The sequence below is a fragment of the Perca flavescens genome, chromosome 21 (genome assembly GCF_004354835.1).
Source record: "Perca flavescens isolate YP-PL-M2 chromosome 21, PFLA_1.0, whole genome shotgun sequence".
In the NCBI taxonomy this organism is placed as follows: Eukaryota; Metazoa; Chordata; class Actinopteri; order Perciformes; family Percidae; genus Perca; species Perca flavescens.
The window spans coordinates 2658145-2683435 of NC_041351.1; the positions used below are offsets into that span (position 1 = coordinate 2658145).

A 25291-nucleotide genomic window follows, 5' to 3' on the forward strand; every position below is an offset into this window, starting at 1 on the left:
CACGGAGATCTTTTTGGGCTCAAAATGCTGTTGTTTTTGCCGCTGACAGACTCAGATTATTGTTCCAAGTGTCTGACGACATTATGGAAAGGATCCCTACAGAGATAGACCTTTCAGTTAAAGAGTAAAAAAAAAACTGATCCACATTTTTCACCATTTTCTGACATTTTATAGACCAAAGAACCAATCGATTAATCGAGGAAATAATCAACGAGATTAATCGACAAATACAAGCATCGTTAGTCGCAGCCCTAGCGTGGATACAAACTAATAAAAAGTTAGGATGCATTCACACGGCATGCTTTGTCATCCTAGATTGACAAAAGTATTTCTTGTTGAATGGAAACTTGAAACAGATAGCAAAAGCACACACACACAGTACAGTTGGCTGTTTAAAGCGTAACTCTCGCCAAAATGCGTGCTAGGGTCTTTTTGTGAATGTACCCGAGGAAATCGACTTGTTTTGACTTTTTGTAAATCTGTGAACACAACCAATGCTTGCGTTAAGGTGTAGCGCTCCTGGTGACACTTCGAGCATAGTTTCATGTTGTGGGTCGATCCTTAGTATTTCGAAAATAGCTATTTTGAGACTAACATGAGAGTGCCCCTTGCTCTCCCATTCAAAAGGCCATTTGACCCAAAAACGAGAATACGGTGAATCTTAAAAGTGGCGATTCGGTCCTAAATATGCTTTTAAACTAAAGTTTGACTCGGGTACATTCACAAAAAGACCCTAGGATGCATTTTGGTGAGAGTTACGTTTTAAGGCAAGTAAAACTTGACTTCAAAATGCAGGAATAACCTAAAATAAGTTCACTTTACATTCACTTAGAACACACTTTGACTGGCGAACTCATACTCAATATTATGCATGTACAAAAAATACTTCCGAGGCCGTAAAGCTTTGAGATTACAGAAACGAAAGCTCATTCATGTAGAGCTGTCGTGTTGCTGCTGAAAAACATCCTCGTGTTTATGTGGTGTCAACTTAAGCTAAATAAATTCTAAAACTGAAGAGTGAAGACGTGCAGACACGAACATTAGAAGAAAAAGATCTCTTAATGTTGTTGTCGTTTAGGGCTGGGTATCGCCAATGATTTCCTTAAATCGATTAAATTCTGATACAAAAGGTCTCGATTACATTACATCACATGTCATTTAGCTGACGCTTTTATCCAAAGCGATTTACAATTGCTATATATATATATATATATATATATATATATATATATATATATATATATATATATAGCAACAGTACAGGCCAAAAGTTTGGACACACCTTCTCATTCAATGTGTTTCTTTATTTTCATGATTATTTACATTGTAGATTCTCACTGAAGGCATCAAAACCATGAATGAACACATATGGAATTATGTACTTAACAAAAAAGTGTGAAATAACTGAAAACATGTCTTATATTTTAGATTCTTCAAAGTAGCCACCCTTTGCTTTTTTTGATAACTCTGCAAACCCTTGGTGTTCTCTCAATGAGCTTCATGAGGTAGTCACCTGAAATGGTTTTACCTTCACAGGTGTGCCTTGTCAGGGTTAATTAGTGGAAGTTATTCCGTTATTAATAAAAAAGCAAAGGGTGGCTACTTTGAAGAATCTAAAATATAAGACATGTTTTCAGTTATTTCACACTTTTTTGTTAAGTACATAATTCCATATGTGTTCATTCATAGTTTTGATGCCTTCAGTGAGAATCTACAATGTAAATAGTCATGAAAATAAAAAGGAAACACATTGAATGAGAAGGTGTGTCCAAACTTTTGGCCTGTACTATATATATATATATATATATATATATATATATATATATATATATATATATATATATATATAAACCCTGGTCTCTCACACCAAAGGCATGTGTCATATCGACGCGATTACATTTTCGATTCAATATCAATCAGGTTCAGGAAATTTCACTAACAATACCAGTTTATGGTAGCTTGACAAGCCAGCCCCACATCCAGATGTTTGGGTCTGTGAACTCCCCATTGGTCAGGGCTCAATCCGAGGGGCGGGATCACAACGGTTGTCTTTCAAATTCTTCTCTGCACGCACTAGAATAGCGCTACAACCAATCAGAGCAACGCTAGTTGATAGATTCAACTTTAAACTCCGAACACATCTTCCCTTTTTTAAGAAAGGACTTCAGTGCCGTTCTTTGTTCTTTTCCCAAAGAAAAGCTGAACTCCAAGTCTTCCAAAAGACCTCTGTTCACCACCAGCAGCAGCAGCAGCAGCCATAAGCCCCGCCCACCGGCTCTATACACGATGTGATTGGCCAGGCCAGAATTTGGTTTTTCCAGCTCGCAAAGCCAACGGAGAGTTACTAGACTAGACTGACCCTGGCTGCAAATTACATTTGCTGCTGCTAGGGGTGCGTCTAGATTTCTAGGCTATCTTTATCCTGCACTGGAAAAAATCTACTTTCTCTTGAACTTTGAAAGAGAAATACCATGCCAGCAGTTGATATTTGCAGTGTGGCGCTTTAGAAAAGTTCAATCGGGGAGAAAACGTCATACTTGAGATCGCTGCATGCATATCCCTGACACAAAAGCTTTCAGAACGGCTTCCAGCCTCCACAGAGGACATCTAGACATCATGTCTTTTATTTTCTAAATGTTCAGCAGCTTCAGAGTTTGGGTGCTTCTCAGATCCAACCTGCCAGCTGCTCGCTCCACAGACTCTGTCTAACCACTAGACTTCACTGCCACCCACTAGGTGTCTCTCTGCCTTTTCCCCTCCGTTTAATTACTGTTCTCATCTCACCCCTCCCTCCCTCCCTCTCTCTCTCATTACTGTAACACTACCACTATCTACACTCTGTTCTCTATCCTCTCCTCTCTGCTGTGTGAAAGCCTCTCTCGGTCCAGGTCTTTATAATTGGCGTCCGTGGTGGAGTCTGGTTTGTGTTACCGGCAGAAAGATGGTGGCAAGGGTCTCCTACTGCTGACAACACTCGTGCATTTGTAATATACTTCCACACAGTACTCCATACACTGTCTGTGTAGAAAACACTACACTACCTGGAGAAAAATGGCTCCATTTTCACCCAAACCAGTGTTACAGCTTGTTTTTTTTGTTTGTTTTTTTCCCATATTTTTTATTGGATACAGCGTACAAACAATACAACATAAGTCTCCATTTTGTGTTTTCAGAATGAACAGTTCCTCCAAACAGATGTCCTTTCGTGGTTTTATCCAATATCCCTTGTGTTCAGGTGCATTCTGGGCGTGCTGGTCTTACAGGGAGGTGTGTTCAGGTGCATTCTGGGCGTGCTGGTCTTACAGGGAGGTGTGTTCAGGTGCATTCTGGGCGTGCTGGTCTTACAGGGAGGTGTGTTCAGGTGCATTCTAATTTGCTTTTCTTTCACCGCAGCAGCTGGTTCCCTCTGTTACTGTTTATTTTTAATATAATAGTTGAAGCTCATACAACCACACACAATGGATTAGTTGTTTGGCCTCTAAAATGTCCGACAATGGTGAAAAATGTGGATCAGTGTTTCCCAAAAAGCCCAAAATGTCTCGTTTTGTCCACAACTCAAATATATTCAGTTTACTGTCCCAGAAAAGAGAAGAATCTAGAACATATACATATATATATTTTTTTTAATTGTTTATTTTCACATTTTTCTTCTTACCATAAACATAGAAAAACAAGAGAGCAGGAAAAAAAATAAAAAAAAAAAAAAAAAAAAAAAAAGTAGTTTCCCATACATTTGCCGGATCAGTATCATCGTTATCGTTAATTTCTAGAAAATGCATTCAATTTGCTTTAGTTTTGTTACAAAAATTAATATCAGATAATATTGATCTATTACATTGCCAAACATTTTTATTCTTATATAAACAGGTGAATGCAACCTCCATTTTAATTGGAGCATGATCTGACAGATGTATATTTCCAATGCTACTTTGTTTTATCAATTCAAATAATATTTTAGTAACCAAGAAAAAAAATGTATTCTTGTATATGTTTTATGAGGATTTGAAAAAAATCTCTCACTCTCTTATCACTCTCTTTAGGGTGCAAATGTCTCCACACACATCAACTAAATCAACCTCATCAACCATTTGTTGCAAAGCTCACTGTCTAGGAGTTGGTTTTGCAATGATGATGGTGGGCCTTTTATCAAAAATATTATTCATTACACAATTTCAATCTCCACCAACAATCATGTAAGGACAGTGATACTTGAACAGTAAATCAGTCAGTTTAGTAAAGAATGTAGGATCTAAATCAGGGGCGGCATATACATTTAGGATAGTAACTCTCTCTCCATATAAAACCCTGTGCAACAAAACATAACAACCTCTTTCAACAATTTCAACGTGATTAATATTAATGGGCAATTTTGTATGCACCAGTATCGCCACCCCTCTGCTTTTACTATTAAATGAGGAAGAGTACACATGTCCAACCCAGTCTATTCTAAGTTTTTTATGTTCGTATTCAGTCAAATGTGTCTCCTGCAACATTGCAACAGAAACATTCTCCTTTTTCAGAAATGTAATTATCCTCTTCCGCTTGACTGGATTATTACACCCTTTGATATTAAATGAACAGAAATTTACTGGTAAAGCCATAGCATCATATGCATAAAATATCTAGTACTTTCCCCAATATGCAAGGTATTGGACATAACAAAATTATGGATCCCCTTTGGTATTTAACTAAAAAAACAAAAGGAAAGAAAAAAAAACCCAAAACATGGGCCAAAATACCAGACCAAACAGGGCTGATATTGGCCACATTAGAACGTTAACCTAAATGGTCTTGTCTGCTTTAATATACATAAAAAAAGAAAGTCGCTCCTATACTTTCAGTTCATTTACAGTCATCGGGCACAGTATGAAAAAAAGAATAAGCCCGTTTGAGCGACCATTGAAAACACAATAGGCCTACATGGCAGAGTTATGAAGTCATAGAGGAGGCACTAGATTTATCCAAGTCATCGAGAAATTTCTGCGCGTCTGACGGAGTCTCAAAGCGCTTTTGTACTCCCATAAAGTCGACAGAAAGTATTGCGGGAAACATCATTGCATATCTTATTCCAGCAGCGTATAATTTCCTTTTCACAGGAACAAACAGTTGACGCTTCTTCTGCACCGCAGCGCTGAAATCTTGATAGATGAACACTCTGGTGTCTTTGTAGAGTAGTGTTTCCTTCTCTCGAGCAAGCTTCATCACCTTTGCCTTGTGCTGATAATTCCCAAATTTGGCGATAATCGGCCTCGGTCTTTTACCAGCAACAGTAGCAGCAGACACACGGATGGGGATGCGATGCGTTCTCTCGATGTGCACGGTGTCCTGTGGCAGATTCAACGTCTCCATCAGAAACGTTTGAACAAACGCCACAGGGTCGCTCTTTTCTTCACCCTCCATTATTCCAAAGATAACCACGTTGTTCTGTCGGCTTTTATTCTCGATATATTCTGCCTTTGCTTCCAGCATTTCCACTTGTTTGACCAGAACCCGCACTTTACTGTCAGTGCTTTCCAGATTATCCTCAGCAGCGCTCACACGCATTTGCACTTCAGCGATCTGTTCATTTAGTGCATTCATCGAACCATTCATCGAACCATTCATTTGCATCATCTGTTGCTCCATTGTTGTGAATCTCTGCAGAAGTTCATTTTGGTTTAGATTGAGTCTTTCCCACAGCGTTTCCATTGTGATCGGGTTTTCCCCTGCCATTGTTGCAGTAGTTTGCCGTAACAGGTGCGTACACTTTAGTCTTGATTAGATCACCAAAACTTACTTAATTTTGTTTTAGTAATCCACAATAAATGCACCAGTTTTTAGCTTTATGCAGTGGCCGCTCTTTTATTGTTCCATATCTGCACGCATGAATCAAAAGGAGCTTATATTATAAATTATTTAAAGCAGACAAGGGCTGCGCTACTACACACGCCCGTCTACCCTCGCAGCCATCTAACCTATATACATATTTAACAAGCTCCAATCACACAAGGTTTACAGTTTTTCGTGAAAAATGGACTCAAATCGATTATAAAAAATAGATGCCGATAAATGCAACAGTTGACAACTAATTGATTAGTCTTTGCAGCTCTAAAACTATATAATTTCTTTTTTGTCATTCACATTTTTATTGCCTTTTTTTCAGAAACAAGAACAATAGTGATCTCTCTCTAAGCAAGAACGAGAAAGATAACAAAAAAAATAAAAATAAATGAAATAAAAAATAAAAAAAATACATAAAAAAAATAAAAATACATATGAAATATACACACACAGGGTAAATATTGGTCTAATTCGTCTCCATACCTAACACATATCATCACACCAGTAGCCATAACTATATTATTTTTAATTTAGTTTTCATCTCGTTGTTGTTGTGGAAAGAAATGCCCATTACCTAACTATTTCCCCAAAGTGTTGTGCTGACAAGATGAACACTGAGTTGGAGGGAAGGAAGGAAGAAGAGAAGATGGGGAAGGGAAAGAAGGGAGTCCTGATGAAAGAGACGCCTTCAGTGGGTACAAAATGTTACACTGTGCTCACATTTTACAGCCCAAACGCTCGTTTATCCAAAAAAAAAAAAAATCTGATCACACACACTGTTTAATATGCCAAAAAAAGCTCAATCAGAGGTTTTGGGCGAATGAGCTGCTCTGGGGAGTGTGAACACCGTTTTCACTCTTTTTGGTTAATTAAAAACTCAGAGTGTAATTAGTTAAATGATGACTTAAATGATTCTCACAAGCAGAGAATTTTAAGTGGATTAGGAGGTTGGTACCAAGCTGGGAGGTAAATCTGGTGATGAAAGCGAGCTCTGAGGTTTTTGTATTCAGCGTTCGGGGGATCACAGCCAGCCAGCCCCCCCCTCCCCCTCTGAGTGATGCTGTTAGCATCGATGTCAGCTCAGTTAATTGCAGGGGAAGATGGCTGGATACTGATATAGTGATGAATAAAGTAGGAGAGATCATTAAAAAAAAAACAAAAAAAACAAGTGCATTATTGCGCATGATGCACAATCATGTGAGTGTGTCTGTGTGAGTGTGTGTGTGTGTGTGTGTGTGTGTGTGTGTGTGTGTCTGTCTGTCTGTCTGTGTGTGTGTGCGTGCATGCATACCAATCCACATTATTCACTTAGTAGAAAGTGTAATTATGTATATTAACTGCATGCTCTGGATACAGTTTATTCCATTTCCCTCTTTGATTTCTGACTGTTCTGAGTCTGTCCATTTCCAGTTCCAGATCTGGAGATTTGGCTCGTTACCAAAAGCCTAGTCACACTTGCTTCAGTGCCGTTAAGCTGAGCATTTTAAATATGTATCAGTCCCTGGCATTGATCCTGCACGATCACAATCACACACCGCACAAGCCGAAAACTCACAACTCCTGCTCTGGAGATGTCAGCATTTGGGGATTTAACACAATCCCTGCTGTGGTTAGAGGGGAGCTGTCATTTTCTCTTTGCACCCAGACTCATTTCAAGCTGCCCACACATGTCTGACCCCCCGGGGGGTGAAAAAAATGATAAAGGGCATCCGCTGGAGGATCGACACCAAAGGCACTCAACTTGTGTTTTCATGCCAGAGAGAAGCTTTTTTTATTTTTTTTAATATACACACAGGAAAGTGCTCTTGAACCTTTCTGGCTTGTTAGGCTTTTTATTCAAGGTCAGTTCCTGTGTCTGTCTACGGCTCTGGTTCCAAAGCAGCTGTAATTAATTGAGCCCTCAGTAATGTATTTACTGTAAGGGTGCTTCCACATATGGCCGCGTTTTGGTCCGGACTTGTTAGACTTTTCTGTTCGATCCGAAACAAAATGAGAGGTGTGAAACGGCCCCAGACCAGAACAGCCGAACCTTAGTCCGAAGAAAAGGTACTTGTTTGTCCTCTGTCACTAACAAACAAGTTTGTAACTGTAACTTAAAGCACTAAAATTTATTTTTTCTTTTTTATTATTATTATTATTATTTTATTATAATTTCTGCTCTATTTTTAACGTACTAACAATTTCAAGATGAAATAACCATCTTTAATCAGGAGTGGCCGACTCAACTTCTCTAAGGGCCACACCGGAAAAAGAGAATCACATCGAGGGCCAGACATGGAGAGTTTAGAAATAGTGTAAAACAGAATGGAAAATGCGATAAAAATGCCACAAAAAAATAGCCTGGTGAGAGTGTCCTGATCTGGTGAGCTCCAGTTCTCCTCCCAGATCAGTCTGGCATTTTGAGATAGAGAAAATTTGGAGCCATTCGCCAAACGACCGACCAATCAGCGTTGGTTTTGAGGCGGGTTTAGGTGGTGATAGACAGATGGTTTATCCAATCAGCTAACCAGGATTTTCAGCTAACGGTAGCCCTAATTCTGTTAGCTGCTAACTAATGCTTTTTTCTCTTGGATCCTTCTTTTGGAATATGGACCAGGAACCTGAAATGGGGCCTTTTATTCTTTTATTCCTAAATTCTCGTTACACAAACGGCAAATCTCCTTTACCGACATGTTGCTAGCTTGCTGAGCTAACGAGCTATGCTTTGCCTGCAGCAGCAGGGGCTTGTGGTTGTATTTTCATACGCTTCATTGATCTGATTGGTTGATTTGGCCCGTCTATCACCAACTATAGGTGGTGATAGACAGATGGTTTATCCAATCAGCTAACCAGGATTTTCGCCCCTTCCCAAAAGTTCTCCAACGGAAAGGTCCCAGATGGATATGCCGGGCAAATGCGAAACGATCCATCTGGAGGAGTCAGGTTAACAAAAAAACATATAATTGTATAAAAAAAGCCTCAATAAAGTCAAGAAAGCCCACAAACTAGCGGAAAAATGTAACCCTTTCTTTTAAAGGGTTACGCCAGCATTTGTTGAAATAGGGCTTATCACGGTCTCCTCTAGCTGTAGATAGGTGGGGTCTCCCCCATCTGTAGATAGGTGGGGTCTCCCCCATCTGTAGATACGTGGGGTCTCCCCCAGCTGTAGATAGGTGAGGTCTCCCCTAGCTGTAGATAGGTGAGGTCTCCCCTAGCTGTAGATAGGTGGGGTCTCCCCCATCTGTAGATAGGCACTGAGACAAAAAATGCATTGGCCCACCTATCTACAGCCAGGGTAGACTTTAATAAGAACTATTTCAACAAACGGTGGCGTATCCCTTTAAAGACAATCATATGTGTGACAAAGATTGGTGTCTTACCTCATTCACAAACACCCAGTGACTGTCTTTGGAGGCAAGGTTTGTCTCCACCGCCTGCAGAAAGAGACAGACAGAGAGACAGACAGAGGGAGAGAGAGAGAGAGAGAGAGAGAGAGAGAGACAGATAAAGGGTTAATAATAACAAGGACTGAAACTACTCTTATCCACACACTGAGACACTGAACTGAGCTTTTGTTCTCACTCGTGTCTTTTTGAGTGTATGTGTGTGTGTTTGTGTCTGTGTGTGTCTGTTTCTGTGTGTGTGTGTGTGTGTGTGTGTGTGTGTGTGTGTGTTTGTGTGTGTGTATGTATGTCTGTGTGTGTGTCTGTTTCTGTGTCTGTCTGTCTGAGTCTGTATGTGTGTGTGTGTGTGTGTGTGTGTGTGTGTGTGTGTGTGTGTGTGTGTGTGTGTGTGTGTGTGTGTGTGTGTGATGAGTGGAGGAGTGGAGGGAATCGTTGGTATCATTCAAAAACTGATAAATGCCCTGAGTTCACAATAGCATCAAAACCCATACGTGTATATTCTCTTCATGAGACATACAGCTACCTTGGACATAAAATCAACATTGCAGGAGAATGGAAGGAGCAAGTAAACACCATCTTGTCCGAGTTTACATCTAGACTGGACCTGATTGACTGTTGCCCACTGCCTCTGACTATGAAGCTGGAGGCTATCAGACAGGTAGACCTGTCAAAAGTGCAACATCTGTTCTCCAACACTCACATCCAGCAGAAAGTTCTGAGTTAAATGAATAATAAAATAGTGAGTTTAGTGCGAAAATGGTTTGGACTCAACACACACAGCACCCGTGACATTATATTTCACCCCCAGTGGGAAGGGGGACTGGGAGTACCAAACATAGAGTGGATCTACACCAGCATGCGGATTTCCCATCTTCTGAACATGTTGAACAGCGACGATAAAGATGTTCGGGAGCTGGCTCGATCCTCCCTGTTCCTGGACCTAAGAAGACGCAAGGTCCCATTAGCCAGGGAGTCTGATCCCCACTTCCTAGGATTCAAAAGGCTTGATACCCACTCTGCTGGTTTTGGGGTATGGTCGGACTGGCCAGATCTGAATGACCTCTGTATCAGAACAGGAGTGTCTCTGGAGTGGGTGGGTCTGACTCTGGGACTGTGATGGTCTCAGAGGACATTATAACTGACCCTCACGCTGTCGTCAAGGCAACAGCCACATATGGTGGTCACGGGCACCTGTTAACATCTGCAGGAGCCTGGTGAACTCTGATGGATTTACACCAACATCAACAACAAGAACACTGGACCGGACTGAGACTTCAGGGGAAACTTGCATGTCTTCCCTCTGCTGATCACTCTGTGTCCCACTCATTCCTCAACAACTCTGCACTCAATGAGGACATTCTCACATTCACAGTAAAAGCCAGATTACAGGTCCTCCCTACCAGACTCAACCTCTCGATCTGGTTTGCCACAACTCAAGTCCCTCATTGTTGCATCACACCTCAGAACATATCACTGAAACTCTGTCTCACATCCTAAATGGTTGCCATGCCTACAAAGGAATGTACATAGCACGTCATGACAGACTAGCAGACCTCATAGTGAAAGACATATCAAATCACTTCCCTCCCTCAGTAAGATCGTACAAACATTCTCAGGTAAAACCATCCATGTTCCAGCATTGCAGTAGTACCTCTAGTACTCTCTAGTACCTGGTGGCCAACACACCAGCTGTAGTTATTATCAACGAGGAGTCCAGGGAGGTGCATGTTTTAGAGGTAGGCTGCAGCTTTGATTCCAGCATGGAGGAGTCTTTCTACACCAAGGTAGTTAAATACCAACCACTCCTAAACACCATCTCAGAGCTGGGCTATAGGTGCACACTACTAGTTTTCATATTTGGTAGCCTAGGAAACACACACAGGCTGGTAGTAAGAGGACTGCGACAATTTGGGATGGCCAAAAAGAGGCTAAACGGCTTATAAAGTACTACGCCATATCTGCTATTATTGGCAGCCACCACATATGGCGGAGACGCTGCTACTTATACCCTTAAGAACTGAGTATTGTGCTAGTTATACCCTTAAGAACTGAGTATTGTGCTAGTTATACCCTTAAGAACTGAGTATTGTGCTACTTATACCCTTAAGAACTGAGTATTGTGCTAGTTATACCCTTAAGAACTGAGTATTGTGCTACTTATACCCTTAAGAACTGAGTATTGTGCTAGTTATACCCTTAAGAACTGAGTATTGTGCTACTTATACCCTTAAGAACTGAGTCTTGTGCTACCTATAATCTCGAGAAGTTTGTTTTGTGCCTGTAAGTGATATTGTGAAAATATGCTAAGTGCCACTAGTCCATGAGTTTGTGTCTTGTATTGTACTCCATCTGTAATATTTGTGTCCCTGTGCTATTTTTTTTTATGTGGACATAAATAAATGGTTAAAATGTGTGTGTGTATGTCTGTGTGTGTGTGTGTGTGTGTGTGTGTGTGTCTGTTTCTGTGTCTGTGTGTGTCTGTGTTTGTGTCTGTGTGTCTGTGTGTGTGTGTGTGTGTCTGTTTCTGTGTCTGTGTGTGTGTGTGTTTGTGTCTGTGTGTGTCTGCCTGTCTGTGTCTGTATGTGTCTGTATGTGTCTGCCTGTCTTTGTCTGTATGTGTGTGTTTGTGTGTGTTTGTGTGTGTGTGTGTGTGTGTGTGTGTGTGTGTGTGTGTGTGTGTGTGTGTGTGTGTGTGTGTGTGTGTGTGTGTGTCCGTTTCCATGATGGGTCGTCCTGCCAAAATGTGGAGCAACACATTTTCGGGGAGAGCAGCGCGAGCAGTTTGCACTTCTCAAAGGGCCCGGGGCCCGTCTGGCCCTCTGCTGCAACCGTGTGACCATCCTAACAACCAAAATAATGGAAACACTCCTAAAATAACTTCAATGACAACCAAAGTTCCCTGAAAACATAGGCGTAATTTACATGCACATTTACAACCAGGGCTTGACATGAACACCTGCCAACCCACCAACTGTGGGTAGATTTAGGCAGTGGTGGGTAACAGTCACTCCCATTAGCCACTTTGGGGGGTGTGTGTAGCTAATGATCAGTTTATATTTACAGACGTGCTCAAATTTGTTGGTACCCTTACAGCTCATTGAAATAATGCTTCATTCCTCCTGAAAAGTGATGAATTGAAAGCTATTTTATCATGTATACTTGCATGCCTTTGGTATGTCATAGAATAAAGCAAAGAAGCTGTGAAAAGAGATGAATTATTGCTTATTCTAGAAAAGATTCTAAAATGGACTGGACACATTTGTTGGTACCCCTTAGAAAAGATAATAAATAACTGGATTATAGTGATATTTCAAACTAATTAGTTTCTTTAATTAGTATCACACATCTCTCCCAATCTTGTAATCAGTCATTCAGATGATTTAAATGGAGAAAAGTAGTCACTGTGCTGTTTGGTATCATAGTGTGCACCACACTGAACATGGACCAGAGAAATCAAAGGAGAGAGTTGTCTGAGGAGATCAGAAAGAAAATAATAGACAAGCATGGTAAAGGTAAAGGCTACAAGACCATCTCCAAGCAGCTTGATGTTCCTGTGAAAACAGATGCAAATATTATTGAGAAGTTTAAGGTCCATGGAACTGTTTCCAACCTCCTTGGGCGCGGCCGCAAGAGGAAAATCGACAGAAGGATTGTGCAAATGGTAGAAAAAGAACCAAGGATAACTGCCAAAGAGATGCAAGCTGAACTCCAAGGTGAAGGTACGTCAGTTTCTGAACGCACCATCCGTCGCTTTTTGAGCGAAAGTGGGCTCCATGGAAGAAGACCCAGGAGGACTCCACTTTTGAAAGAAAAACATAAAAAAGCCAGACTGGAATTTGCTAAAATGCATATTGACAAGCCACAATCCTTCTGGGAGAATGTCCTTTGGACAGATGAGTCAAAAATGGAGCTTTTTGGCAAGTAACATCAGCTCTATGTTCACAGACGAAAAAATGAAGCTTTCAAAGAAACGAACACCATACCTACAGTGAAACATGGAGGAGGCTCGGTTAGGATTTGGGGCTGCATTGCTGCGCCTGGCACAGGGTGCCTTGAATCTGTGCAGGGCACAATGAAATCTCAAGACTATCAAGGCATTCTGGAGCGAAATGTACTGCCCAGTGTCAGAAAGCTCGGTCTCAGTCGCATGTCATGGGTCCTCCAACAGGATAATGACCCAAAACAAAGCTAAAAGCACCCAAGAATGGATAAGAACAATACATTGGACTATTCTGAAGTGGCCTTCTATGAGTCCTGATCTGAATCTTATCGAACATCTATGGAAAGAGCTGAAACTTGCAGTCTGTAGAAGGCACCCATCAAACCTGAGACAGCTTGAGCAGTTTGCTCAGGAACAGTGGGCCAACCTACCTGTTAGCAGGTGCACAAGTCTCACTGAGAGCTACAGAAAACCTTTGATTGCAGTGATTGCCTCTAAAGGTTGTGCAACAAAATATTAGGTTAGCGGTCCCATCATTTTCGTCCATGCCATTTTCATTTGTTTTCTTATTTACAATATTATGTTGAATAAAAAATCAAAAGCAAAGTGTGATTTCTATTAAATATGTAATAAACAATGGCGGATGCCAATTACTTTTGTCAGTTTCAAGTTATTTCAGAGAAAATTGTGCATTCTTCATTTTTTGTGGAGGAGTACCAACAAAGTTGAGCAAGTCTGTAAGTTCTCAGCGCTGCTCTCATAACACACTTCATATCATGACATCTCCTACTTACAGATATCACACCTGTCACCATAACCTTTACCGAGCCACACACACACACACACACACACACACACACACACACACACACACACACACAGACTCACCTGAGACAGCAGCCAGACCTCTAATACTTCATGTTCTTTTTAAAGAACATGCCTAATAAAACACAGCCTGTCGAACGTGGGCACAGAAACATTTATATGTCAACCCTCGAGGTAAAAAAATAACCGTGTATTGTAGCTTTTAATGATCAGCGTGGGCGAAGAGGTTAAAGAAAAAGATAGAGCAAACACTTAACAGGAAAAATAAGAGAATTAAAATGTATCAAATGGTATTTATGCACGACTAGCGGAGCGACTGACCTCGGTATTCCCTGCAGACCTGCATATATTAAAATGTAATATCCAAAACATTTCTTATAAACAGAAACAGAAACTTAAAATGGTGAACTCCTCCACAGGGCTCTTTTTTCCAAAGACCTCATATTCTGCTCATTTTCAGGTTCATAATTGTACTTTGAGGTTATATCAGAATAGGTTTACGTGGTTTAATTTTCAGAAAGCACCATATTTTAGCTAGGTAAGGACTACTAGCCAGTCAGAAGCAGAGTATGAGGCGTGCCCTGACACTACCTAAGTAAGGACTACTAGCCAGTCAGAAGCAGAGTATGAGGGTGTGCCCTGACAGTAGCTAGGTAAGGACTACTAGCCAGTCAGAAGCAGAGTATGAGGGCCCTGACAGTACCTAGGTAAGGACTACTAGCCAGTCAGAAGTAGAGTATGAGGGCGTGCCCTGACAGTAGCTAGGTAATGACTACTAGCCAGTCAGAAGCAGAGTATGAGGGCCCTGACAGTACCTAAGTAAGGACTACTAGCCAGTCAGAAGCAGAGTATGAGGGCCCTGACAGTACCTAGGTAAGGACTACTAGCCAGTCAGAAGCAGAGTATGAGGGCGTGCCCTGACAGTACCTAGGTAAGGACTACTAGCCAGTCAGAAGCAGAGTATGAGGCGTGCCCAGACACATTTTACTCACACACACACACACACACCGCTGTCACCACCGTTAAGCCGCGGGACGCAAAGGGGAATTGTGTGCACATTTCCCGAAAGGTGAAGCGACAGCTGAACGGTGCCACGGAGTTGCAGTGTGATTGCTCACTCCTGTCTCGTCCTGTCCTGTCCTGTCCTGTCCTGTCCTTCGTCTGACAAAGCCACAGTATGACCCTAACCCATTCGTTAGAGTGGGGTGGGGGGCGGAGCAGCAGTATAACGAACACAAAGGCTGACTCACATCACTGACAGTGACACGAATGTGCGAGAGGCTCGGTGTGAGTGAGAGCCAGAGAGCCACGGACGAGACGCCAGCTCGGGCCTGAGGATCAGGGATAGGACTCTAAACACAGTGTCTCATTCGCTTTAGACAGTTAGCCTTTCTGTCTCTTTGCTCTCATACTTGACAGTGCATGGGTCGGGCCTTTTGATCACTGCGTCTGACTGAGAAATAAAGACAGAACAGAGAGTAGAGACACTTGTCCCTCCAGGAGACAGAGAGAGACAGAGACAGAGAGACAGAGAGACTAGAGAGAGAGAGAGAGAGAGAGAGAGGGGGGGTGAACCCTACCTCCCTTTAAATGCAAAATATGAACACATAAATAAACAATTGAACCAACCCAGCGTGCTACAACAATCACTGACTGCTGAAGGTTACACAGAGAGACAGCTTTATCCATTTTAAACACCTCATTTAGAAACCTGTTGTTGTCATCCAAGCCCTCCAGAGTCCACTGACCCTTCTCCTGCCACGAAATAAATTACTTCTATAACCTCTTTTACACACAAATACCTTCAGTCCTGCATTCATTTGACTCCTCATCTCAATATCAAATGCAAGCTGAATTTCTTTTTTTACTGAAAATTAGGCCCTATGTTCCCACAGCCCTATGTTCCCACAGCCCAATGGTCCCACAGCCCTATGGTCCCACAGCCCAATGGTCCCACAGCCCAATGGTCCCACAGCCCAATGGTCCCACAGCCCAATGGTCCCACAACCCAATGGTCCCACAGACCTATGTTCCCACAGTCCTATGTTCCCACAGCCCTATGGTCCCACTGCCCTATGTTCCCACAGCCCTCTGTTTCTACAGCCCTATGTTCCCACATTTCTATGATTTTTCTTAAAATTAGGCCCTATGTTTGGGTTAGGGTTACATTCCATCTGTAGTCCATTGCTACTGGATAATAGGTTGTGTGTGATTGGCTGCCAAATTGGGAGAAAGAGAGCTAAAATCTGATAAAGATTTATGGAAATGTGGGAACATGAGGCCTAATTTTCAGTGAAAAAGAAAGTCTAAATCTCTTAATGTTCTGCACACATGCTGCACCTTCAAATCTAAATACCAAATGTGTTTCTGTTTATGTGGGATTGTTTGTTTTGGTGCCAATAGGTTGCAAATAAATATTCAACAACACTGAAAAGAAGACACTGCAGCCTTGAAGAAAATGGAGACACCATATTGTTTGTATTTTTCTCTTTTCTCAGCACCCGTTTTACCGGTATGTTAGGATTCCCCCGGCAGCACCTGAACCTTACACGGTGCTGATGAGGTATTGATTGGCCACGGCGAGATACACGAACAGCAGCGAGACAGAATCAGGGTCAATGCTAAGCATTGACTGCTGCTGAACTACTTCAAGGTAAAGACATTATTTATAGCATCTATTTTCCAATGTTAACTAAATGTACAAGAACAAGTAGCTTTTTTACTCAAAAGTGTAATGATGCCAAAAAGGTATGCTCAGTCCTAGGACTAAGAATACAAATAACAGTTTGGAAACTAAGTAAATGCTACTTTATTGATGTTGTTTTTCTTACTTTCGGTCAAACCAGCAGTGAAAGGATCTCCTAACAAGCCTCCAACGCTGTATCCAGGGTTTTATCATACTGTACAGCAAATTCTTTTTAATCATCGGATTTCTTGAGAATAAGAAAACTATATTAAGTTTCAACATTCACTTTAAATGACCATGTGGCATTTTCTAAATGGTCTAAATCCTTTGAAGCCATGTGCAACAGTGCAAATGTTCTGTGTTTACAGTGACAAGTCTCTGAGACACTCACAAGTCTCTGAGACACTCACAAGTCTCTGAGAGATGCTCATAAGTCTCTGAGAGATGCTCATAAGTCTCTGAGAGATGCTCATAAGTCTCTGAGACGCTCACAAGTCTCTGAGCTAGAGATGCTCATAAGTCTCTGAGAGATGCTCTTAAGTCTCTGAGCTAGAGATGCTCATAAGTCTCTGAGAGATGCTCATAAGTCTCTGAGAGATTCTCATAAGTCTCTGAGCTAGAGATGCTCATAAGTCTCGGAGATATGCTCATAAGTCTCTGAGAGATGCTCATAAGTCTCTGAGAGATGCTCATAAGTCTCTGAGAGATGCTCTTAAGTCTCTGAGAGATGCTCATAAGTCTCTGAGCTAGAGATGCTCATAAGTCTCTGAGAGATGCTCATAAGTCTCTGAGAGATGCTCTTAAGTCTCTGAGAGATGCTCATAAGTCTCTGAGCTAGAGATGCTCATAAGTCTCTGAGAGATGCTCATAAGTCTCTGAGAGATGCTCTTAAGTCTCTGAGAGATGCTCATAAGTCTCTGAGCTAGAGATGCTCATAAGTCTCTGAGAGATGCTCACAAGTCTCTGAGATAGAGACACTCACAAGTCTCTGAGTTGCTACAAAGCTAATGAAGACCATCAGCTCCTCACAACTCTCTCTGCATGCACTGCACAAGTTTAATAATCACACTAACAAACATGTTTAATACAACAACAAAAAAACTAGTTCACAACCTTTGACCTTTGGCAGTAACCACATAACCTTCCCCTGTCTATGGTTCCTGGTGGAATGTGAAATAATAAATCTCAATGGTTAAAGCTGCAGAGCTGAAGAACAGTTGTGGGGTTTCTGTTTTATTCCTGCAGCCAGCAGAGAGCTCAGGGGAAGTGAGTGGTCCACTACATGGGGGAATAGGGAATTAGCTGGTTTCTATCATGCTCTGCTGCCTTGCTCTCTCTCTCTGTCTCTCTCTGTGGGCTAAATTTCCCTGACAACAAGCGTTAACAGGCGCTGGGAGCGCTATTATTGGAACGGACTGGGGTCAAACCCGTTAGAATGAGGCTCGCAGGGGAACACGGCCCATTGGGTCCACAAAACAGCCCAAAAAAAACCTTCTCATGGAAGCATGAAGTCAAGTTTGTTATTGCACTGATCAGTCCTTCCAGAAAAGAGTTTTTTTGTGATTGTTGCGGGGCAAAAATCCTTAATTATGCGGCACGTTTTCTTAAAAAAATGCGATGGAATATGCGGCATATTTATGAAATTTTATGTGATGAAATTGCGGGAACTTGCAAAAACTGCAGTTTGATGAAAAAGAGGAAAAAAAACAAATTTGCTGTCTGGTTTTCGATGATGTTCATGTCGCGTAATTACGTCACTTCATAACGTCACTTCATAACGTCACTTCATAACGTCACTTCATAACGTTCCCATGGCAACAAGGGCTAAATGGCTGCTCTTGTGTGACGTAAACGCAACATTTTTCAACTTTCTGCTAAGATAAATTATGGGACTTTTTGCAACTATTTTCCGTGGAAATCGGCAATTAATGCGGCGAAAGTGCGACGTATTTGAATAAATTGCATAAAATGCATAAATATGGAGACTTTGGATGATTATGCGTAGAATTATGCGATCACATAATCGCGTTTTTCTGGAGGGACTGACTGAAGTGATATGAAGTGTTCCCCCATCTGTCTGGTTCGTTATTTCTGTCAGTAGACACCACACTTCAAATGTAGAATAACAGTAACAGTAGTGTAGTCTAATGTTTTGTATTGGGTACTACACACAAATGTGTATAGTACCCATTAATATATACACAGTACAGGCCAAAAGTTAGGACACACCTTCTCATTCAATGTGTTTCCTTTTTATTTTCATGACTATTAACATTGTAGATTCTCACTGAAGGCATCAAAACTATGAATGAACACATATGGAATTATGTACTTAACAAAAAAGTGTGAAATAACTGAAAACATGTCTTATATTTTAGATTCTTCAAAGTAGCCACCCTTTGCTTTTTTATTAATAAGGGAAAAAAGCACACCTGTGAAGGTAAAACCATTTCAGGTGACTACCTCATGAAGCTCATTGAGAGAACACCAAGGGTTTGCAGAGTTATCAAAAAAAGCAAAGGGTGGCTACTTTGAAGAATCTAAAATATAAGACATGTTTGCTGCAGGGTTACACAACCAAAATACTCGGTAAAGGTTCGGGAAAGACTGTGGTTACGGCAAAAGGTAAATGACTCGACATCACAGTGCAGATATAAGAGAGCCTTGGGGTGTTTTTCACATCCAGGATTCACACCTTCACTCTGCTCTGATACCGAGCCCGTTATTTTTCCGCACCACAGAGTCAGACACACAAAAAACATCAAAAAACAACCTGCGCGAACACAAAGCCCACAGACAACGTTCGCGCACCCTTCACTCAAAACACATTGGGATGCACACAGCTGCAGGGGGGGCCCGCAGTACTTCAGGGAGCGCTGCTTTTTAACAGCAACGCTGTGACCTCCAATGCAAGAGACTCCCGAGGAACCACTGCAGGTCGAGCTAACCCCGTCACCGCGAGTCAAGATACCTCCAGCGCTCATCGTCTCCGAAAAACAACAACAACCAGAGCCTCTCTTCGTACCGTCTGAATGTGAAAAAGCCCCAGGAGAGCTGTGCTAAAAGCAGCTCTTCACACGGCAAGAGTCCGTGTAGGACAAGAGGAAAGCTGAGAACATGTCTTAGTACTGCCAAATGGCATTCAAAAAGGTCAAGATGGGTGTGTTGTGCTTCACACAGATCACACAAAAAATACCCCAGAACACTCAGTTGTACTTGTATGTGTCGAGGTTTTTCGACAGCTGAATCTCGGGCTGCCACTGACGTCAATTACTCCAGTACTGTACTTAAAGCGCCCATATTAGGCTCATTTTCAGGTTCATAATTGTATTTTGAGGATGTACCAGAATAAGTTGACATGGTTTAATTTTCAAAAAAACACCATATTTTAGTTGTACTGCACATTGCTGCAGCTCCTCTTTTCACCCTGTGTTCAGGTCTCTGTTTTAGCTACAGAGTGAGACCTCTTTTCTTCTTCTGTACTATCTTTGATTGCACTCGCACATGCTCAGTAGCTCAGATCGTAGATCATGTCAGCTAGCTCCATAGACAGAAAGACAAAAGACAAAAGAAAGACTGTTTCTCAAGGCAGGATTAGCTGGGAGACTTCTAAACCAGGGAGCACATGGAAGTAGTTCTTTTGGAGATTATGGTGAACTAGTGTGTGTGTTGTAGCAGTGCTTTGCTATTGAGAACAATGCTAACGCTAGCATGCTAACGCTAGCATGCTAACGCTAAATACATAAGTTTACATTTTCGTGCCGGCCACCACGAAATAAAACGACAAAAACGTCTCCGTGAACACTTATCAATAGATTAAAATAACGTGACCATTTCACGAACTGCCGTGAGACCTGGTCTGATATATGTGTGCCTGCTCGACCCACTGATCCAACCTGGCCGCACACGAAGGAGCCATTTGAAATGAAATGGGACAGCCTTTGTCGTGCCGGTGTGACCCGATCGGTCTCCAAATGCAGCCTCCGAAGGATGCAACCCCTGAATTGGGACAGAGCTTAGATGCATTTGAGCTTTTCCTTTTACATCTCCATCTCTTTGTGCATCAGTGTGCTTGTATGCACTTAAGTTAACTGTACTTATTATCACAGTGACAGCAGTGTGGTGGGATAAACTGGCAGGGGAAGGAGCACTGTTGTCTTAAAAAACAATGAAATTATAAAAAGTCTGACTGAGGCTCGTGTGCTCATTGCTGCAGTTTGCTCTTTCTCTGTTGAATTGGTTTTAACTACAGTTTTAGCTATGTCAGTCACTTATTGGATGTATTAGTGGAATAACACAACGCCCACAGGAACGCCTACAAACACACTAGTCTTTTTTTTTTAAATGTTCATGCTTTGTGGCTGCCTTTGCACTTCACATGATAACGAGATCAATATGCTGTCTGCATGATCAGTAGCTGGACACAGATCGCCCTGCAAAAGCTCATACAGAACAAGTATCCCCCCTGGAATCTTTCACAAACCTTTCACACATTTAAATTTAAATATCGTTACGATATTGTTGGATATGTGTGAGTGTGTGGGCGCTGTGAGTAAAGACAGATGGGAGGTCTGAACACAAAGCTCCTCCAGGACATGTTCTCTTACTTCGTTTGGATCAGTAGGCTTCAAATACGAAGGAAAATGGCTCGTAGTAGAAGTTGAAGATGCAGCGGAGGAGCTGTGGTCACATAAACGGATGATATTTCAAGCTGTTCCCATGAACCAATCAAAGACACAGCTATGAAAAGTAAGAGAAAATACAAAATAATTTGCAGTGACAAACTCTATACCTGCATATGGTTGTTTTCCATCTGAATGGTGTGCTTCCAAAAACCAGAAACATGTCTCCAATTTAAAAGTTTAATCCCTCTGAAGTCTCTTTTCTATAGACCTTAGTGGTCCCCTAATACTGTATCTGAAGTCTCTTTTCTATAGACCCCTTAGTATCTGGTCCCTTTTCTATAGACCTTACTGTATCTGTATCTGAAGTCTCTTTTCTATAGACCTTAGTGGTCCCCTAATACTGTATCTGAAGTCTCTTTTATATAGACCTTAGTGGTCCCCTAATACTGTATCTGAAGTCTCTTTTATATAGACCTTAGTGGTCCCTTAATACTGTATCTGAAATCTCTTTTATATAAACCTTAGTGGTCCCCTAATACTGTATCTGAAGTCTCTTTTATATAGACCTTAGTGGTCCCCTAATACTGTATCTGAAGTCTCTTTTATATAGACCTTAGTGGTCCCCTAATACTGTATCTGAAGTCTCTTTTATATAGACCTTAGTGGTCCCTTAATACTGTATCTGAAATCTCTTTTATATAGACCTTAGTGGTCCCCTAATACTGTATCTGAAGTCTCTTTTATATATACCTTAGTGGTCCCTTAATACTGTATCTGAAGTCTCTTTTATATAGACCTTAGTGGTCCCTAATACTGTATCTGAAGTCTCTTTTATATAGACCTTAGTGGTCCTCTAATACTGTATCTGAAGTCTCTTTAATATAGACCTTAGTGGTCCCCTAATACTGTATCTGAAGTCTCTTTAATATAGACCTTAGTGGTCCCCTAATACTCCAAATGTTTCTAAAATGCATTTTTTGCACTCTTTGCGTTTGTATTGTTTTACTACATACACAATTATATTACTCGACTGTGTGTGTCTGTGTGTGTGTGTGTCCTCCTCCCTGTGTGTGTGTGTGTGTGTGTGTGTGTGTGTGTGTGTACTCGACAGTGTGTGTCTGTGTGTGTCCTCCATTGTGTGTGTGTGTGTGTGTGTGTGTGTGTGTGTGTGTGTGTGTGTGTGTGTGTACTTGACTGTCCTCCACTGTGTGTGTGTGTGTGTGTGTGTGTGTGTGTGTACTCGACTGTGTGTGTTATTCACGCAACAAACAGACACACTTTCATGAAAGGGAGAACAGTTGACATGCACCATATGTATATATGCCAAGGTTTCTCTCCTAGAAAGGGAGATAACCATGTGTACACTCTCCTAAGAGCATGTACCCATAGAGAGCCGAAGTCCCGCCCCTTCCGGTGGACCTCATGGGACCTAAACTCAGAAAAAATATGAATGGTAGTGAACGGGGGAGAGGCAAATCATTTTTTTATCCCGTTTGAATTGAGCAATGGATTACAAATATGATGTTCGTCAATTTAAAAGATAAGTTTTCAACCGAAGAAAGTCTCAGTTAGCCACAGGTTTGTCGTATGACCACTTAGTTTAGTGTGAAACCGCTCAGTGGACTACAACTCCCAGTGAACTCCATCTCCAGTCTCACACAATCTACCTCACATAGCTTGATGCTTGGTTTGCTTGCTAGCTAGCTTAGCTTAGCTCTGTTCCACAACACATGTAACGTTATCTTACCTGCTGTGTTTTATCCAGTCAAGAGTTCTCAGCAGAGAAGCAAAAGAACAAGAGAGATCCTCTGATCATTAGAGTAACGTTACATCTCCGGTACGATACACACACACACACACACACACACACACACACACACACACACACACACACACACACACACACACACACACACACACACACACACACACACGTCATCCATGAAGTTTGTAGTCTTTCTAACAACGTATTTTCACAGACTTATACTTCAACAGTTTAACAACAAACGGAGACTTTCTTCGGTTGAAACATAATGTTTTAAATTGACGAACATCATATTTGTAATCCATGGCTCAATTCAAACGGCATCAAAAAATAATAATTATCATTCCTTTGACCCTCGTTCAAATTTTTTCGAAAGATAAGGTCCCATTAGCCAGAGGAGTAGAGAGGCGTGACTTTGGCTCTCTATAGTGTCTCAACGAACATCAGAATAACTCCTCCTTTATACTTTTTGTCCTCACACAATTCAGGCTATTTATTTCAGTGCAACAGTTTACTTCCAAACTACACCTTTTATGGCCGATGCTCCTAATACATTCCCACATTCCTGGCTCCAGTTCCTCTGTATGCAGGTTTGTACCCAAACTCATAATAGAGTCACACATTCTAAGCTATGGACCTTTTTCACAGCAGACATGTTGACTTGTCATAGCAGGAAAAGCACAGCTGAGATTGTTAACCTTAACGATGGCTCAATTCCATCAAGTGTCCCAGTAAGAGATTTCAGTGAGTCAGCATGAACAATACCAGGACCTCTCCTAAGTGGAATGCAGCCATCAGTAATGGTTTAATACCAGGGTCTCTCCTAAGTAGAATGCAGCCATCAGTAATGGTTTAATACCAGGACCTCTCCTAAGTAGAATGCAGCCATCAGTAATGGTTTAATACCAGGACCTCTCCTAAGTGGAATGCAGCCATCAGTAATGGTTTAATACCAGGACCTCTCCTAAGTGGAATGCAGCCATCATTAATGGTTTAATACCAGGGCCTCTCCTAAGTGGAATGCAGCCATCAGTAATGGTTTTGAACACACCTGTGCTTTTCCTACTATGACATGTCAACATGTCTGCTGTGAAAAAGGTCTATTGTCTGTGGGGGAAGGCTGTCCCCAGACTAACCTTCTTGTCTAGTACCTTACATACAAGATATGAATTACTTTTGAAAACCTGAATGCTGAAATATCCAACCTATGTCACTGTCTTTGAAGCAGGATTTTTCCGTATCTCGTAAAAACATGTTTTTCTTTACACATAAATCCCCCCCCCAACTTGGTCCTCATCCTCCCCTCTTTTCTCTGTCTTCATAATTGAGGTTGAAAGCATTCTCCGTCTGTTACGAGTCTGTATATGTTTACCGTGCCTCCTCTCGCCATCATTATGCAGCACACACTCCCTCACTCTGTATGCAAACTATACGCTGGCTGGACCTCGGACACCCGGCCGGCCAATCAGAGGCGAGTTTCGGTGGCGAGGGCTTCTCTAGACGGATCAATACCTCCAACCGATCCCCGCGATGTCTTGTCTGACATGTTTGGTAATGACCCCTATGAATAAATACAGCCCGATGAATGCAGAAGTGGCTTTAAGGTTGCGATTGGACTCAGAGGAGTTGCTTTTTGCTGCTCGGTGGATGTTTAGGATTCAAGGGGAGCTGTGTTTGGGTCTGACTAGTTCACTTTGTGATGTAACATGTCTCCTTTTCTTGCCCGTACTGTTTGTATCGTGATGAGTTGTTAATGGGGTTGCATTTCACATACAGTCTAGATAACAACCAGTTCTCACTCCCACCTCGTAAAATATGGACACTAGGTATCTCTCTACGTCAGATACCGACGCAAAAACACCTTTTCTGAAGTCAATAACGCAGCATTTCATTGTTATTTTAACAGCGCGTTAGTCAAATGCTCCTAGGCTCGTGCACAGTGTGCTTGTTACACACACAGGGAAGCACAGCAGCAGCAGCACACACACATGCAGAAGATTACCAATAAAATCTTACAATGTGAAATAGTATTACGATATGATCAGCTTGTGTGCTTTCACTTTTACGCACAAGCAGATCAGTTTCTTCTCCTGCAGCAAATCCTCTTCCTCCTATGTCCAGAATGCACCTGAACACACCTCCCTGTAAGACCAGCACGCCCAGAATGCACCTGAACACACCTCCCTGTAAGACCAGCACGCCCAGAATGCACCTGAACACACCTCCCTGTAAGACCAGCATACCCAA

General features: G+C 41.7%; 1 protein-coding gene across 1 annotated transcript in view; it reads right to left on the reverse strand.

The window, feature by feature from the left end:
* LOC114548083 (glutamate receptor ionotropic, delta-1) overlaps positions 1–25291 on the reverse strand; it is a 674316-nt gene that overhangs the window by 166969 nt on the left and 482056 nt on the right. Inside the window, exon 4 of the mRNA XM_028567790.1 lies at positions 9180–9233. Coding sequence (XP_028423591.1) covers positions 9180–9233 — 54 coding nt within the window. The remainder of the gene's footprint in view (positions 1–9179; positions 9234–25291) is intronic.